The 18,723-nt window shown below is 38.4% G+C and overlaps 1 protein-coding gene across 1 annotated transcript; it reads left to right on the forward strand.

The window, feature by feature from the left end:
* The first annotated feature begins 544 nt into the window (after window positions 1-544).
* CLBA1 (clathrin binding box of aftiphilin containing 1) lies at window positions 545-11,649 on the forward strand. Its single transcript, XM_067295072.1, has 6 exons — window positions 545-635; window positions 1,889-2,570; window positions 6,021-6,169; window positions 7,683-7,812; window positions 9,087-9,200; window positions 10,849-11,649. The coding sequence occupies exons 2-6, from the start codon at window positions 2,112-2,114 to the stop codon at window positions 10,990-10,992; spliced, it is 996 nt and encodes a 331-aa protein (XP_067151173.1). The 5' UTR covers window positions 545-635; window positions 1,889-2,111; the 3' UTR covers window positions 10,993-11,649.
* Window positions 11,650-18,723: the final 7,074 nt, after the last annotated feature.

The raw sequence follows: 18,723 nt of genomic DNA on the forward strand, positions 1-18,723 counted from the left end.
GATCTGACAAGAGCAGGAGGACATAAGGCAGGAGAACAAGGATATCAGGCAGAAGAAGGAGGAGGTCAGGCAGCAGAAGAAGGAGGTCAGGCAGCAGGAGAGGGAGGAGGTCAGGCAGCAGAAGAAGGAGGTCAGGCAGCAGGAGGAGGAGGAGCAGGTCGGGCAGGGGATGGAGCAGGTCTGACAGGGGAAGGAGCAGGTCGGACAGGCCCGCCCTGCTTGCAGGGTGGGTGGTCAGGCCTGCAGTTATGCCTGAGCACTGAGAGCCTCTCCCCACGGGCACTGGGGAGAAGCCCAGGGGCCAGGAAGGCTCGGTGGGGCCGTCAGGGCCCCTCTGGCCCCCCCCGCGGCTCCCCAGTCCCTCAGAGCCGCTGGCGGCCGTCGGCCATGGCGGCCCCGCCCCGCGTGCCGGCCCCGCCCCCGAGCGCCATTGCCACGCCCCCAGGGGCGCGAGGCCCCGCCCCCGAGCCGTTAAAGCCCCCCCCCCCCGGCCGCCCGCGGCGAGGCCCCGCCCCTGCACACACACCTAGGCCCTGCCCCTGGCGACCTGCCGGCCGCGGCCCCGGGGCTGGGCCCGGCGTTCTGGCCTGCGCGGCAGCGGCGGCCGGGCGGGAGCGCGGCGCGGCGCGAGGCGGGTAAGGCTGTTTCCTCCCTCCCCCGCCGCTGCGGCCGGGAGCGGGGAGAAGGCGGCGGGGGGGGCGGGACCGAGGTGTCGGGGCTCGGAGTTGCCCCGCGGGGCGCGAGCGCCGGGCCCGCCCCAACGGCCGTAACGGTCAGCGCCGGCCTCGAGGCCCCCCCGAGGCAGAGCCGCGCCGGGCGCGGGGGAAGTCTCGCTCAGGCCCCGCGCCCGGCCCGTGCAGCGGGGGAAACTGAGGCAGAGCCGCGGCCCTCACCTCCCGGGGGGGTTTGGGGCAAAACGGCCGGACGTGCCTCCTCCCCAGGGCAGATACTCGAGCGCGGCGGGGACGCCGCCTCCCTCAGGTGCAGCCCCGGCGGCGGCGGCGACCGGCTCTCGCGGCGCTTCGCGCTGCCCTCCGGGGCTTCCCTCTGCCCCGCTCCCGTCCGGGGGAGCCGGGGGTCCCCTGAGAGGCTCCGGCTGGAGGCAGCTCCGCCTCGTGCCAAGTCCTCCCTGATCCCTTCAAGCCCCGCGCTAGCAGTGCTGCCATCAAAAATCCCCTTTTGCCTGCGCAGCAGAGAAGGCGTGAGCCACCTTTGGCTGTGGCTTAAGCCTTTCATGCTTTATGCCTGGCTACTCTTGCTTATCCGCTAGGTAAACTTGAAGATCAAGATTTGTTGCAGGTACTAAGTACAGAAAGTCTCTAACAGTGACCAGTCTCTTAGTCATTTTACTGTAGCTTCTACCCCCCCCTTCCCCAAAAGGCAACTCCACAAGCATTCTTCTGATTGAAGAGATGTGATTAGTCTCAAATTATAAATTCAGTCTTGCATATATAATTTAAATGAACTTACTAAATCTGCCTTAGTTACTTAAATAGTTGGAAGCACTACATCTTTCACAGAATTAAACAGCCACTTCCTGCGCTGCTGCAGACATATTCTCCTTTTCAGTGATCTTTCAGCTAGGGAAAGCCCATGCAAACAAAAAGAGTACTGACTGAGTATATAGGAGACAAGATGAATTAATGATAGAGAATACCTAGAACATTTGTTAAATATTTTCTGAGTACTGATACACCGAGTACTGTGATGTGGGCAGGTAGGCGAAATTATTTAAAATTTAGTCCTAACTCTTGCAATTTTCAGTTGTGTAATACTGGAATGTGTTTATTTTAACCAAGCATTCTTTCTCCTACCTTATCAGCTATCCTTTCTTATTCCTATATAGCTGTTATCACAGAAGTATTTATTTATAGTTCTTTCTTTGCAGGCTAATATTCTACACAGAAAGTCAGACTGAATAACATGCACATACTGATTACTGGAGGAGAGACTGAAGGACATCATGTTTTGGATTAGCATTGGGGTGAAATGAAGAATTGGATTATGTTTTGGAAATATTCAGATTTCTACCTCATCTAAACTTCACTGGCTCTTTCTGCAGGGCAGATTTTAACAAATGATTTCTGTTTTTTTTTTTTTTTTAAACAAAAATGCAGAACCTGTCACTAGTAGAAAGTCTTAGTAATACAGACATGTTACACTGGATGTCTCTGAAAGATCTAGTAGCTGATGTAAGTGATATGTCTCTCCATGAAAGCGCCTGTTACTCAAATGAAAGGAGAAATAATGAAGAAATGATTAATCTTGAAGTAATGCAGGAAAGCCTCCCTGTAGTGAATAGCAAAGGAAGAAGTTGTGAGGGAGTTTCTGAGAGCAGTCATAGTACATTAGAACCCAATGGTTCCTGGGGTGATTTTGAAGGCTTCAGGGAGTCCTTAGATAAATCAGAGATTTTCAGTCATAATCCTGAAGTTTTGGTGAAGTCAGCAAAAACTTCTAAAGGTGATACGGACTCATGCAGAGGACACTGTGGTGCTTCTTTTGGTCACTTTTGCTCTGAGCCATCTCTACACACTGGGAGACAGGAGGCTTCTAGCCCTGTAAATGAGGTATGTGCTAACAGTAAACCAAAGACTGAAAATGTTTGTACTACTGCTTCCTACATCCAAAGATTTGTATCTGAATGTCTCCTCTTTGGAGGATAATGCTATAGAGGGAGAGAAATTGCCAAGCTACGTTGCAGTTAAGTGGAACAAAAGCAACTTCTTTACAGTGTTTGACAAATACTTAAGTTTTCCTGCCGGAGAGTTTTAAAGAATGTAACGCGTTGTTTTGTTTCTAGACACTAGCGATATATAAGCCTTTAGAACCAATGAACCTTGCCCTGAAGCACGTGCAGTTTACAAGTTGTATAGAATGGGCATAGGAAGCAAATTTTGGGAAGGTGGGTAACAAAAACAAGGTGGACAAAAATCTTATGAGTTGTTTGCAAGCTTATTTAAATAAACCATTATTAAAATTAAGTCAGAAATTGGCAACTTTTGTATTTTATATACTGCCTGAATAATCTTAACGCTGGCATTTTAGATTAACTTCTACCTTCAATAAACCTGACACAAATAATAAAGAGCAATAACTTAATAAATATATTTCGTTTTTTAGCATAGGAAGTTACATTCTGTCATACAATGTTAGAACTAAAAATTTGATTAAATGCTAAGTTATATAATACATTCATATTGAACCCCCCAAAAATCAGTTTAGTGGCTATACCATGTTCCAATTAATATGTTTTAATGCTTATCAAAGTGAAGCAAACTAGCAAAAAGAAAATAAGAATGTCTGAATACAAAACAAAAATTCATACTACTCATTCATACTACTTTTATCCTAAAGTAAAACATTTCTTTAACAAAAAGAGCAATTGTCCAAAACTTTCGCAGAGTTAATCAGTAGCAATAATAATTTGCCACTTGTAGCCTGTTAGAGGTGAGTTTTTGATGTCTGTGGAAACTGAGGGCTTTCTGGAGACAGGTTCTCTTGTCCTCGATGGGGAGCTTTACCTATTGAGGAGGTCCTACTGGGGAAGGCATGAAGACACGTGTGGAGTAAGCTGTAGCAGTGATAGAACAGAGGTCAGAGCATACCTTGTGATGAGTTATTAGTATGCATAAACAGGAGCTAAACTGTTTGTACTGCTTAAGATTAGGACAAGAAGTCTCATGTTGAAAAAGGAGAGTATGTAATGACTGGAGCTGAAATAGAATACATCAGATTCCTTTTTGGAAGGAAATCCAGCAATACATCTTCATGTTACTGAAGCCTTTGTTTTATTTTTGCATTTTTTTTAAGGCAAAGGAAAACGTTCAGTATGAACTAAATAACTTAGCTCTGCCCTGAGTTTTGAGTTTTCTTTTTTCAGGATAGTGAAGCAGCAATAGGGCTGTCAGGTTTCTTCAGACGTATAATATACATGCATCCTTCATTTCTATGTTTTTTATTTTGTTTGTTTGAGATCATAAACTCTTCAGGTCAGGACTCTGTCTTCTGCATGGTCAATATAGAGAAGTTTAGTTTGGAAGGGTCCTGCAAAAATCATCTCATCCGACTTTCAATGTCAAGTGCTTCAATTAAATGATGATAGCTTGAGGCAGAGTCCTGTATTTTAAGACGAAAGCAATCACTGTTTTGCTTGCAGTAGCAGGATACTTCACATACATGACTGAAAAACTTTAAGGGTTTTCCATATCTTTAAATACAGACCATTTTGAGAGAAACTCATGGACTTGCTTAAACACTGGAATATTCTGATATAATTGGATATAGACAATTTACTTTAAAAGCACAGATCTGAAATTCATGCATTCATGTATTTATAATCACTACAAAGCTATAAGGTAAAGCAAAGTATACGTCGATTTTGTTTTAGAAATACCTACCTAAGTAGAAAATAATAAAGGTAAAATTAATACAAATATAATCTGTCACTTTTTCTGTATGCTGAACTCTTCATCTGGCTTGGCTAAACTGTAAGTCAGTGAATAATCATTTCAGTGGCCTGTATGCATGTCAGTGACATCAGACTCCAAGAAGATACTACAAACAAGACAGGCATGTGCTTCCCTCAATTCAAGCTTCTTAAAGACTCTATTTTTTTCCTCAAATGCCAAGAACAGCTGCCTGACTCTAGCTCTCTTCCCATTTGGAGTTTGGTAACTAGTTAGAGGTTTTTTCCTTGACCCTGACTCTCCCCATATGATTTAGTCAGTGTTCTTTCGTAGAATTCTGCTTTCCAAACTTTCATCCAGGACTCTGAATGTGCCAGCAGTCGCCTTTCAGGAAAGGTAATTTAGTTGGGCCTATGCTTTAGAAAGGAGCAATGTGAGGCACAAATTCCATTTCTTGGAGCATGCTCAGAAGTACAGAAGCCCAGCTCCATTGATTGTGCCTACTTTCCCATTAGATTAAGTCTGTACTCTCTCAAACTCCACTTCGTTTGTCTGAGTTTAGTATAATAAAACTATGGAAGTATCTCAATTTATTTCAGCTGTTTGAATTGCAATTAAATGAATACTATCAAAATATCAAGTATACCTTTATATTTGTTATGTTTTTCTAGTTTAAATTTGTGTGCTAGGCAATGAAAAAAACCTGACTAGTTGAATTTTCTAGTTTTCATGCAACATGGCTGCTCCTCAGTTGCAGTCCATCTACAGGATAGGATAATGAAGACAATTCATTGTTTTGATTTAAAAAAATGCAGTAATTCCTTTTTTGAATAAATGAAAGGACCAAAGCTTAAATCTGGACCAGATGGCATGAGGGCATCCCTGTAAGAAAAGATGTAATTCTGCACATTTTACTTGTATATGTATGTATTCATTACTCTTCAGGTAACTTTGTTGCTTCCATTTGGTTTGTTTGGCCTGTTTGTATGATTTAGGATCGCTCATGTGGCTATGTTCAGTCCTCCAAACCTTGTTCTTATCACTGCTGGAGGAGGAGGAGCAAGTATGTAAATGTGACAACATAGGTCAGACTAACATAGGTTGGAAAAAGTTTGGTGTAAGGAAGTAAGATTAACTCCAGCTTTTATGCAGACTTGCACAGTGATGATACTTACTGGTAAGTGTAACCTTTAGTAGTTACGTAACACTTGGTTAAATTGTGTGTGTTAGAAAATACCAAGTTAGCAAAACAAACTTTTGAATTGATGCATGTATCTGTTTTGACCTGGACTGGATTTCTTGAGCACTGGAAAGAATCTTGGCTGTTGGTAGGCAAACCAGTCTACAGCTTAGTAGTTAAGAGACTCGGTTCGGAAGTTAGACTCAAGTTTATCAGAAACTCTTGGACTTTTGTTTCTCCTTCCCTAATTCTAGGTAAATACTCGAAACACTGAACTACAGGGTCAGTCCCTCTGTTCCGTTAATATTCATACAAATATTAAATACAGATGATAATAAAATCAGTGGAAGCATTGTAATTCTTGGACCAGCTCTTTGTGAACTGCTGGGTTGGCCCGTATAATGTCTGTAATAAAACTCTGCTTTTTCTAGGCAAACCACAGCTATGAGGATATATTTAAGTTGAGCTTTCCAGAAGTCTCTGTACCACAGTCCAGAGAGAGCATAAGAAGCTTAGATCATGTATTTGATACAAATAATGAAGATACTGGGATTCCTGAACTTATGAAGAATCAACTTTGGTAATGAGTTTAAAGAAATAATTAAAAAAAAAAAAACTCAGCAATTACACTGCTTATTTAATAATTTAAAAATGGTAGTACTTGCAGAGTAACTTCAAACTGAAATTCTTTTCAATCACTATTCTCTTTAAGCATATGGATCTTACCAATTTTGTGTTGTGTTATTAAAGGAAATAGATTGTTTTTTAGCTGTTGGAAAACAAGGTAGGAAATATATCAAAAGTATAAATTCCTGCTTAGGGTTCTTTCTGCTGTTGGTATGCTTTCTTATGACTAAGTTTCTGGAATGCCAGAACACCAACAGGCAGCCTGTTCTTCCTGTTTGCTTGTTCTTTCTTTACAGTGCATCTGACTTGCTCTCTGTCATCTAAAGCAAGAGTGTTGCTGCTGCTTCTACTGACAACCTGCTCTTTCTTTTTCCCCTTCCCAATTTTCCCAGGTGGTAACTTCTTTTCATGTTAAACAAGATTTGCTTCTGAATCTGTGGTGCATCTGGCTTCTTTCCTGGGGTTATGTTAACAGCAATTAGTATCATTGACTTAGCTCTCTCAAGACAGCTGGAATGCTTTTAGACTTGTTACATGTTTTTGAAGGATCAACAGCTTCTGAAGAGTATTGTAGTTATTTTTGCATACATCTGAGGCTTTGTATCTAGAAAGTTGGGTCACTTATTCAGACCATACTTTGGAAATATCACAAGAATTGTAATAAAATACATTTAATGTGGGCATCCTTTCAGCAAGCTCCTCACATGTGCATTAAGCTTTAATTAGGTAACAGGTTTGAACTTGTGGAGGAAAAAAGAAAAATGGATATATGTCTTAAAAGGACTTCAATATTAGAAGAGTACCTACTAAAGACAGAAAAGCCCTGATATACTGCGCTGAATTAACTAAAGATAAATGACACTTGCATCATATACTAAACTAAAAGCGCTTGGATTTATCTAGCATGAATGCAGTATAAGATCCCAAAGTAGTATGCAGAAGGAGCTCTTTAATTCTCACTGCTTCAGTAGTATTGTGCCTCTGGCTTTGATTCCCTGTTTTGTAGTACGCGTATGTCTAGACCAGATATCAGAAGGTAACCTGTCTGAGTGTCAGGTTGCTATGTTGGAGAGACATGGCTGAAATAAAGGAGAAAGGTCTGAGAGACAGGATGTGAGGTTCAGAATTAGTAGGGCTGAACTGTTTACCTGCATTTCACAGAACTAATTGGATAATCCAAGTTGTGGGCATATAATGATCTCTGAAATATGCTTCTAATGCACTTCTTATCTGAGAACCTCAAACATACAATGATGTTGAGTTGCTGTTCCTGTTAATTTTTGTGCAACCTTATTAGTACAATGGGTTGATAGTTTGAACAAATGTAGGAATAGTTTTAAGGTAAGTTGCTTTTTAGCTCAAGGTAGGCTAGTGTGCAATTGTTTGTGATGAAAATAACTTTTAGTTATATATGCCTACTGGAAACCTTCTACATCTTACAGCCTTAAATTGTGTTCCTTTCCTAGCATTGATTGTGGAAACATATGGAGAATTCTTAAAGACTTTGATAATACCCCCAGCTTAAGACATCCCTGGAGTAAATCTCATTGCCAAGAAAACCTCTTGAGTGTTCTTGGAATAAATGCAAACCAAAAGGTAATTGAACAAAGGTTGGCTAGTATGCCAGCACAAACACTTGGTTATAAATCCTGATTTATGTGAGCTATACATGCAGATGCATGAGGAATGAACTATATGTGGATGAATCATAGGTTTCTTTAAAGAGGGCTTTTTAAAATGATAGTGTAGTGTTTACTCAGCATTGTGTCAGTTACTATGAAAGTTGTGCAGGGATCAAGTTTTGATTATCTTTACACTGAAGCCTCCATTATATAGTGCTTGTTGCATTAAATGGTACGTTCAGCTTTGAGTATGTTTATAGAGGTAGCTTTCAGATGTGTTCAGTAAGATGGCTTTATTTTTTTCTGCTCAATGTATGAGAAAATTGTTAGCCTCTATTATCTTTTCATTAAGTGAAAATTGGATTTGAATCTGTGAGGCTGTTAAGGCAATTACTGGATGTTTTAATGGTATACAAGTTGAAAGTGTGTTCCATTTCCCTTTTTCTCAGATTACTTTATCTGTTTTGGCAAGACTTGAGGGAGAGGAGTATGTTTTAAATAAACTCAAGAGAACAAACCAATAGTATTGAAAGATCCCCCAAAGAAATGTCACTGTTTAATCTCTTATTTTGAGAAGACAAAGGTATCAAAAATAGTTTAGTATTCAACCTGGCTCAAATTAATTAGTCATTTGTGCTTTTCAGAAGTAACTATTTTAATTAATAATTTGATTGCTGAAGTGTGTGTTTGGGAGGGAGGGGGTTGTGTGTAATTTTCCTATTATGGACATATTTCACTTCTCATGCAAGTTAGATGTAAACAGAATTACCAAGCTGAAGGTATAGGACCTATTCTGCACCCAAAAGCAACTCTTACAGAACTGTCATTTGACTTCTCCAACATAGTTAATCTCTTCTGTTCCTGTCCCTCCCGTAGATACAGATGCCTTAAACCAATGTACAGGCAACGTCAAATGGTATCATTACTTCTTTTCCCTTATTGGAAAATCATATTGCTTTTAACAGTGCTGCTGCTGATGTATTTCTCAGCTATTTTCTAGTGTAGAATAGCGATAATTTATTTGGAAATAGCATTTTTTTTTAAGTCACAATTTGATTTGTGTGTGTTGAGCTTGCTTTGTCATAGAACTATATTAATACAGGGGGAGCTGCTTGACAAATCAAAATACAGCTTCAGGAAATAAAATTTGGTGGTTATTGTTAATTGAGGGAAAACTTCTCTATAGGTTGCATATGTTGAGATCAGATAGATACTAGTTTAAAAAAAATGTAAATTATGCTTTATTAGGACTTTCCAGAGAGCCAGGATGACATTTTTGAAGAATCAAATGTTAAAGATGATGAGGACTTCAGATCTGATGGATTCAGTATTAATAACTGCAAAGCACTGATCCAGACCAAGGTAAGAATTTTTCTGAAGGTAAGTACTTAAGAGAACTATGCAGTGTATTTTACATGTTCCTCTGTGCTACAGTCTGGAATTTGTCTGCTAATTGTTCTGGTGCATCTGCTAATGTTCCTGTTTGTTTCTGATAAGGCTGTGTGGGTGTAGGGTTTTTTTCTGCTCCCTCTCTCTTTGAAACCTACCTGGCAACTTCAGAAAAGGTAAAATATAACATACTAAATGCAAAGTGACATGATATGGGGAATGTTGAAATGTGTGGTTATTTATGTAACTTGGACTGTAGCTCAAATTATAATAGGGAGAGGAAGGGGAGAGAGAGGCAAATATGTAAAGAGAGAGAAGCAAATATGTAAGATGTAGTCAAGATGCTCTGATGACAAAGGGAAATTAGTGTGTCTGTAGAAACATCAATGTGTTGATCACTGTGAGAATAGTGATTATGACTGCTGAAATATACAGTAAGGGAGAAATTAGAAGGCAAGTTGGTATAGAGAAGAAATTGCATTCAAACTTCCATTTCACATATTCAGAATGATTCAGATTTGGTTTGTTCACTCTAGAAGAAAATAGGAACTACTTAAAAAGGCTCAGTAGCTAACCAAATTAGAGGGAGGCAGAACTAATGTTATAATTACTGGGATTTGAGAACATTACTATTTTTAAGCTGTTTTATAGAATGTATAGAGAAATGAAATTGGAAATGCTTTGCCCTTAGTGCATGAATATCTTTGGCTAAGCAAAAGATACATGCCTAAATATGTATCCGTTTTCTGAGGTCAGTCTGTTTTACCTTACATCTGTTTCAAGTTAGCACTTTCTTAGTCAAGGCAGCCTTGATAAGCCCTGTTTCTTTCTTGCAATGTAAGTTGGAACAAAAATTCTGTCATTTCTCATTGCTTTAAATAAATCAATCACATTGTTAAAAACACAAAGTATTTTGGATAAATATTCCAACACAAGTTCTGAGCGGAGAATAATCTTGAGCATAAACCTGGGATGCGTAGTTTGAGGCATGCTTTCATTGCTATGCTTTGTTCTGTTTACGGAGTCGGATACTGAAATTGTACTGTTCTGGGAACTTTGTACATAAGAGATATTAGACTGGGAAATTCAGAAAGAAAACCAAAAGAGACCATCTACAGCCTGTTCATTCAGAATTCAGTTTTGCTTTCTTGCAGTAAGTACATAAGGGTGAGAGTTGGGATCACACTATCATCTGACACATACTTTGAATATTTGTAAAATACAGAGGCAGAGTTTAAGTGAAGGAGAAATGGCTCAAGGTGAATGAAGAAGTAATAAATTTAAGACAAATTCTGATACAGAATTATGGTAAATGGACAAAGGTATTCTGGTGTAGCCTCTGAAGGGAAAGAACAGGCCCTACAGCTTGGTATCTCAAACTAAAGCTAACTAGAAAATGTCTGAATGTCAGCCCTAATTTGGGAATAAAATAAGTTAAATCAACTAGTGGGATTTTTTGTATTTATCTTCCTGGTCCTATGTCCTTTTTTTATACCTTATTTTTTGCCTTAAGCTAGTTTTGATTTTATAAAGTCTGTATAAAATTTAGACTGAAATATGCTAAGTGATTAATTTACTATGGGATGGAAAAAAATTAACTTGGGTTTTCTTTTTCACTCAGCTTTCTGTATCACCAGATTCCAGACATGGTCATCTTTTTACTTGTAACCTTTTCTTGAAAAGAACATCATCAAGTGGAAATATGCAATATATAACAATCCCAAGAAAGAAGCAAATTTTCACTACACACAACCTAAAAATGTAATTTTTCAGTAGTGATGTTTGTTAAACCAAATGCACTTTTTATTTCTTTTTCCTTTTGAACTGAGTGTGGTTTACCTTTATTTTGTTACTGGCTTGATACTAGAGACTTGATATGTTCTTCAGGGAAGTGACATACTGCTATATATGAGGTTCCTAAAGCCACCTTATTAAAAGGTACTTACCCTATTTAGTTTTGAAGTCAAAGATACAATTTTGTCCTGGTAAGTTTGTTTTGGAGTCATGTCTCTTACAGTAAATGCAGCTGCAATCAAATCTTAAAGATACTCTGGTAAACTACTCTTTTTAACTACTGACCTTTCAGGCCTTAATATCTCTTTGATGAAAAACCTTGTTTTTCTGCCAAAATCTAAACACATCTTAGGTGTGTTGTGAAGTGTGCCTTGTCACTCTATCTTCTCATATTTAGTCCAGCTTGGATCAGCTGAGGTCTGGTACTTTACTACTGCTTAGCATAATGAAAAGAACCTTCTGCATCCTGTGGCTTTTACTGGGGTTTTAAAAAAATAAAGCTATTTAACTTCCGTGTCTGATAGAGCCTGCTCTGGTAATAGGGGTAGAGTCAGTGGTGTGATCAGATTCAAAACACTTTGTTCTGGCATTGATTTCTAATTGAAATAAATCGCATCTTTGAAGCTGACTGTAACGTGACTTCTTGGATTCATTCAGCTACCAAACATTTAAACCATGCATAATCATGCTAGTTAAAGCTTAACAACAGTGTAGTTCAGGACTTTCACTGGACAGTGCTATAAATTGCTACCCTAAGCCTTTTAAAATTTTACAGCAATTATCAACTCTATTGCCCACCTTTCCTGCATGCTTAGGTACCAGATGAGATGCACTTCAGTAACATTCATAAAATCCATGGTTCATCCTTGCCAGCTGCAGCAGCTTTATTTGTTGGTAATAATTATGCAAGGTACTAATCATTTACTGTTTTGACTGTTCTGAATATGAAAACTTTGTATGAGTGTTTTTTAAAGACATTGCCAAGTCTTTTGGCTTTTTGAAGAGAATGTCACAGCACAGGACAGACTTTTTTGTGTTAAAAGCATGGAACAAACTTGGATATTCCAAAATTAAATCAGTTACTTAATGATGTGCATAGTCTGTTCTTAAGAACTGTATAAAGCACTGGTGGAATCAAGCTCTTAATCTAGCAAACTGTTTAGCAGTGAAATTAAAATTGCGATTATTTACTAACTTTAGTAATGTTTATGATGCCTCAGTGCTATTAGTGCAAGATAAACTGTATACTGGTTACTCAGTAAATAGAAACAGACTATTTGAATAAGTGCTATTTGGAAGTGGCTCAGCAGTTTCCCTGTCTTAGGAGTTCTGCATGGCTAGACTGAAAACTCTATGTGGGTGTAAGAGCAGGGTTAACTTCACTTAACACTGGATTTCCTGTTTTCAGAAACTTTCCCCTAATAGTAATCTAAGAAGAGGTGTGATTTCTTGTTTTTCTTTTTGTTTTTTTTGTTTGTTTTTGGTGTTTTGGTTGGGTTTTTTTGAAAAATTGTTGCATAAAAACACCAACCCAGTGAGACAGTTAAGCTCTATGAGAAACTACCTCCTGTTTTCACATATTCAGTACTTCCTGAACTGGGGCTTAACTTTGTTTTCACTTTAAGCTAATGTTGATTAGAGTAGCAAAACTTTGCATTAGGCTGAGGCAGTTGCTGTGGATTTCCTGCTGTGAGGGAGGTGGAAATACTAATTGTTTTTAGGCAGGTAGCTGGATTTTTTTTTAATTGAATTTGCATATTCATTTTGAACTTCCAAGTTTTTCAGAGCATTTAAACATGTATTAAAGAGAGCATTAAACTCACAAAACAGTAAATTGCCAATGAATGATGAGTGGAAATTTGAAGTTGGAAATAAACATTACTGAAAATCAGCTACCAGAATAAAATCTCATTCTTAGGCTTTTCCATAAACAGGGCCCTGTAGAGGGGCTGGGAGGGAAGAGGTTTGTAGCATGTATAGCACTGAGGCACTGGACTCCAAGACCCTCCTTCTGGGCATTAAAGTTTGTCTTTCCTTTTGTTAACATTTGATAAATGGAGCAGATAATGTTTTGCACTATTACCCCAGGGGAGCAGTAAATATGTAGTGTCTCAGTCATAGTAGCAGGTCTTACAGCCATGTCCAGGATTCAGGAGAACTGGAAGAAAAAGTCTCAGCCCTTTATGATTCAGTGGGGAAAAACTACTTCTCGCTTCAACTAACAGGCAGCTTCCCTGCTGCCCCCCAATGCTTTGGGCTACCTGACCTCTTAATGACTTTAAACACTGGCTCCACAAGACAGTGCTGGTTGGGAGAACTTTGACAAGTTCATCTCTTTCAGATTGACTCTAACAGAACTGAAATTACAAAGTAATTCCACTCAGTTTAGAGTTTCTGGAGTCTTGGCAGCCCTCATCTGAATTTGGACACAGTCGGCATATTCGGGGGAAGCAATATTCACAAAGCTAAAATTAGGCTCTGCTTCCCTTAAGTGAACAAGAGAGCATGCTCAGGGAGACAAGCCTCTCCAAACTGAATTGCACTAGACCATTTTTAGGGCTAGTGTATAGTATAGAAGTAGCCTTGGCTTCCGTTGTTAAGGGGTGAGGGAGAGCCCTCGGATGTGTTTTCCACTAATACTGTGTTCATTTCCTTTTGTCATTTCCTTGTTGTGCTTCTTCCCTGGCATGAAGCCAGCTGTGCTATCAGCTACTTACTTACCAACTCCTGAAATACAACTTTGTTTTAATCTTAAAAAGTGGCAGGTGTTTATTCTGTGAAAATGGTGCATGGAAGAAAATTATACTGTGTATCTTAGTATGATTTAAGCTATGAATTTCACCATTTCTAATCTTAGTCATGAGCTCTTAGCTGCAAAATACTTAGTTTTGATGAACTGAACATGTTACTGTACTGTGTTGTATTTGTGGAAAAAAAGTAAATACCATAGATTTTTGACATTTACTTAGGATTTTGAAAAGGTGAAAACCAAAACAAGGCAAGAGTTTTAGCCAGCAGAGCTAGACAGAAATGCTTTTTTCCTTCAAAGTAAATTATAACATTAAGATTTTAGTTTCAGACTAGAGGGGAAAAATATACATAGACCAAAGTTCTAAAAAGTTCAAATCAGAAATGTAACTACTGAAATGTTCTCTTTATAGAAGGAACATTGTAAATAGAGTTGTGCAAGAAAAACCCCACCTACGTTACAGAAGACTGAAACATTGCTCCTATGAAAAGTGTGGTCAAAGCTAAAACACACGTAAAACTTTAGGGAAAAGCACATATTTCAACAAACAATCATTTAGAATTTAATAGAATAGACAGGCACAGTTTTAAGAAAGTTTTGTCTTAAAAACACTGTATTCCCAGTATTTGTGGACTTTATTTTTAAAAGTCCAAATAAAAATACTTAGAATTTGATTTTAAAAAAAAGCAAAACATTTTGGACCCCATTATGACTTCTAAGTATACCATAGGCCCAGCATTTGTTAGACATATGCAAAATACTTTAAATAAAAAAAAATCTTTTAAAAGTTTAAACTTTTAGAACACTGAACTTGATCATAATGGGTTTCATAGATCAAAAAAGAAAAGATTTGAAGTAAAAACAGTTTCAAAAGACTGTTTAAAAGGGAGTACATTAGTATCAGTTGGTTTTTGGCTTTTAAAAACATGTTTTTTGAAAACTGACAGGATTTGCTTGTTGGAAATATTTTCTGAGAGCAGTTCTTCATGAGCAACAGTTGCAGGGCCTCAACCACATTTGAACAACAGGTTCTTTGACCTGTCCTTTTTAGGAGATGAGACTGGAGAAATGTATTATTCACTTATAGTCTTAAGATCTGAGTGAAAAACTAGAATTTCACTCCTTTCACTACTCAATTATTCAGTGCTTATATACTTAAGTCATTTTTTCCCTCACAAAATTTTTTTTTCCTCATTTTTTGAATGACAGCTTACACCGGGGAGAATTAAACCTTAGTTTTGCTAAGCATTCAGCATGGATCAGTATCTTATTTTCTTAAAAAACAATGTATTTTAGCTCTTAATACAGGAATGACTAGAATGAGAAAAATTATCCCCTAAATAAATATAGAGATTTTCATGTTAGTAAAAATTCACTTAACAGTTGCAATGCTTTTAACTTGTTGGAATATAATGGATACTTGTACTAGCCTTACCATTTCATCTTTATGGCATGCAGACACCAATTCCTTATAAAAACAAAAAAAGTTTCCTTCAGTGCTTCAAATGAATTGTTTTCATCTACCTCAACTAAATGTACTTTGTCCATTTAGCTTAAATTCACCTGTGGACTTTTTACAATATTATGGGCAATATTCGTTCCAAGAGACAACATAAACTGCCCCACAATCAAATCTCCATATTGATTCAGCAACAAAGGGCAGTTTATCCAATACTCAGAGCTCAAGAGCTTTGCGCCCTGAGCTGTACCGTATTGAATTTGAACAGTGCATATGTTGCTGCAGTCTGTTTGGCACCATTTACTCATTTTTTCAGGCTTTCATGCATCATTGAGACGTGGCTCTTTTCTTTAATCTGACTTCTGAAACACTACATCTATTTTCAAAGTTTAGGGTAATTACAGAATTTATAAGCACCCCTGATCTTTTCAATAGTGAACATCTGAGAACTTCCTGGAGTACTCATATGTCAGGTAGGACTGCAGATGCAATTTGGCTAAAAATGAGCTGCATTCAAATTAATTGTTAAAATGCAAACTTCACTGTGGATCTGAGTTTAGCTTGCCAAATTCATTGTTGATTCAAAGAAAAAAAAATCAGCAAGCAGTTGTGACAGGCTTGCTTCAGTTGAGCCTAATAGAAGTTCTCAGTTCCTTCTACTGAAATATGAAACAGACCCTCAGAATTTGTCAGCCCAAAGCACAACTTGGGTACCAAAGCATAGCCAGTTTAGCATAGTGCTTTGCTTGCATAAATGGATCCTAATGAGGAAAAAATGTCTGGAATGAAGTTTGCAACTCCAAGGTTTTTTTTTTCTTTCTTCTTCTAATAAAGGCACGATGCCTGTAAATGTCGGTAAATACTTAAAAAGAATCTAGCTTCCCTGAATCTCTGCTTTAATAATGCATGCTTTTATAGCCACACCTCTACATCTTAATAGATTAATTTTTGAATTCTGCTAATACTATTTTAAGAGCTCAAAATTAAAGTTGGTTTTGCAACTAATTATAGCTCATTTTCCCCACAGGACTACTGCATATGTTGTTTTGTCATGGTATGTATTTTACTCTCACTTGAGCTGGAAAATTAGTCTTTTTAAGACTCGCTCCCACTACAGAGAGTATTGAGCCAGACAGAGCATTCTGAGTATTACAGTCAACACCTCAGCTAGCCACATCTTTCAAACTGCACTGGGCTGCTTAGCATGCTTCTGAAGTTCAAATCCTTCAGTGGGGCATTGGCTAAAATTGAGGCAAATGCAAGAAACCTTATAGCACTGTTAAAAAGTCTCAGTGTGATCTGAAAGCAATACTTGAGAAATATTTTCTTAAAAAGTTAAACTGCAGTATACCTCAATAAAGGCAGCTTTTTCTATTACCAGATTTCAGGACTGAGCAGAACAGGAGCAGCTCTCTTCTCTCCTGTACTGCAATGTCAGAAGTGTCCTGCTCCAGTAGAACAGACAGCAATAGGGCCAGTGCCATGACAGCAACCACCTCACACCCAAAAAGGAATTGCTTTTAGACCCATGATTTTCAAACTGTGGTCAGCAGGCTCCAGGGCAAAAGGTGGGAACCCCCGCTCTGTAAGAAGTAGCCAATAAAAACAATCTTAGCAATAACATTGCAGAAGGGTCAGCAGCTCAGTAGAAACATTTTAGAGGTCCACAACAGAAAAGCCGCTAAACCTGAAGTCGCTGGTGTAATCTGCATCAGCACAGTCAATTCACTGACTAGCAACCAACCTTCCACTAGCACGGGAGTTCAGCAGTATGCTCCTCCCAGACCAACAAGCAAAGAGTCTGTTGCCTCAACTGTATGTGTATACATGCATAAATAGATATATATCAAGACTTGTATTTGACACGATTTCAAGCACGGCAGCCTTAGAAGTAACACTAAGAACTGCATGGACAAAGAAGACTTAGCTACCTAGCGCAGACAAAAAACCAAGCATGGCTAAAGCATAATGAATGTATTTCACTGGTTCACAGTAAGGATTCTCCCACCCACCCCACCCCACCAGCTACAAAAAAATGCTGTGTGTGACAACCCTTGTTCTACAGAGATGGGAATCTTCATGCAAAAAGAAGATGCAAAACCTTGGATGTGGTATTTAATATTTCTAAGAAAAATAGCAAATTTATGAAAGCAACCATCTAGGGAAAAGTGTTACATCTTCATGAGTAGAAGGAATAAAGAAGGTTGTCAAGGTACTTTTTTTTTGTTGTTGTTAGAACATTCAAATACTGAAGGCTTCAAAATTTAAGTGGTTAAACTGCAAAACTGTGGCTTTTATTTCCAAACATACAATAAATAGGTCCACCACGACTAGCCTCTAGCTTCATTTTACATGGAAGGAGTTCAAAATTAGTTTGTGCATATTTAAAAATTTCCCTTTACACATAATTCCATAAATAAGCAAACTGCATTACATACCAGTTTATGGTCTTGGCACTGTGATGCAAGCAACCAATTAGAAATAGAGATTTGCGGCAAGCATGTTAACAAAAACTGCATTTTTAATTATTTGTTGATAAAATGTCTACCAACAATTTTGATCCATTTCTGAAGTGTACAAAAACACCTTTTGCATGTAAATGCTGAAATGTACATTTTCTTCTATCTTATGTTTCTGTAGGGCTGCAAGGTAAGTGGATTTGTTACATGTTCACTATTTGCTACATGATACAAGTTTCATACCAAAATATGATCTTTGCTGCATAGTAACATTCCATATTTTCAAATGTAAAAAAGAAATTAGATGCAGTCTTTTCATTTTACTCCCCATCACTGAATTTAAAGATGTTTTTAGCCACAACTCTGCTTCATCACAGTGCAGAAGGCCCTTAATATTTCAAGGATTTATTCAGGCATATCTTTAATACAAAAGTAGAGGCTGAGGAAAAGCCAGAGTAGTCTATACACAATGCACAATCTGTGTACATTCTGAAGCTGTACCTCTTCAAGAACTATTTATACACTCTTCAAACAAATCCCTTTATCCAGCAATTCAAAATACTTTAGATCAGAAGTTTTATATTAGAATCAATACATTATATGCATATAAATACATTTATACCCTTGGTTGCTAAACAACCCAAATGGCTGTGAGGATGTAACCTGAACTGGTTCTCCACTGGTTTGGACACCAAATTGTATTGGCAGCTGTTAACCAAAACAGTCACAGTAAAAAATAAAATAATTAAAAAAAGATCTTTGCACAAGGTAAGTGTGCTACAGCATCCGGTAAGACTAGAAATAGTAGGTGACATCCTGGCCCCTTCAACAGGCCCAGGATTCCAACTCTTATGAGATGCAACACACGGGGAACATTTTCTTCCTCTGCAGATGCCCATTCATGAAAAGTCTCAGCAGAACAAAAGCAAAAAAACCCAAAAAACAAAAACAAACCCACAAAGCAAAGCTTTTACAACTATAAGTTTTTCCATGAGACAGGTGCTGCAGCTTTCAAGAACAAAATAAAAGTTTTAT

Source organism: Apteryx mantelli, chromosome 4 (genome assembly GCF_036417845.1).
Source record: "Apteryx mantelli isolate bAptMan1 chromosome 4, bAptMan1.hap1, whole genome shotgun sequence".
In the NCBI taxonomy this organism is placed as follows: Eukaryota; Metazoa; Chordata; class Aves; order Apterygiformes; family Apterygidae; genus Apteryx; species Apteryx mantelli.

What these genes read in the sequence shown, in the direction of transcription:
- CLBA1 (XM_067295072.1), top strand. Translation starts at nt 2,112, where the DNA reads ATGCAGAACCTGTCACTAGTAGAAAGTCTTAGTAATACAGACATGTTA. An exon ending in GAATAAATGCAAACCAAAAG is followed by an intron (nt 7,813 to 9,086) that starts GTAATTGAACAA and finishes ATGCTTTATTAG; the next exon opens with GACTTTCCAGAGAGCCAGGA. An exon ending in AAGCACTGATCCAGACCAAG is followed by an intron (nt 9,201 to 10,848) that starts GTAAGAATTTTT and finishes TTTTTCACTCAG; the next exon opens with CTTTCTGTATCACCAGATTC.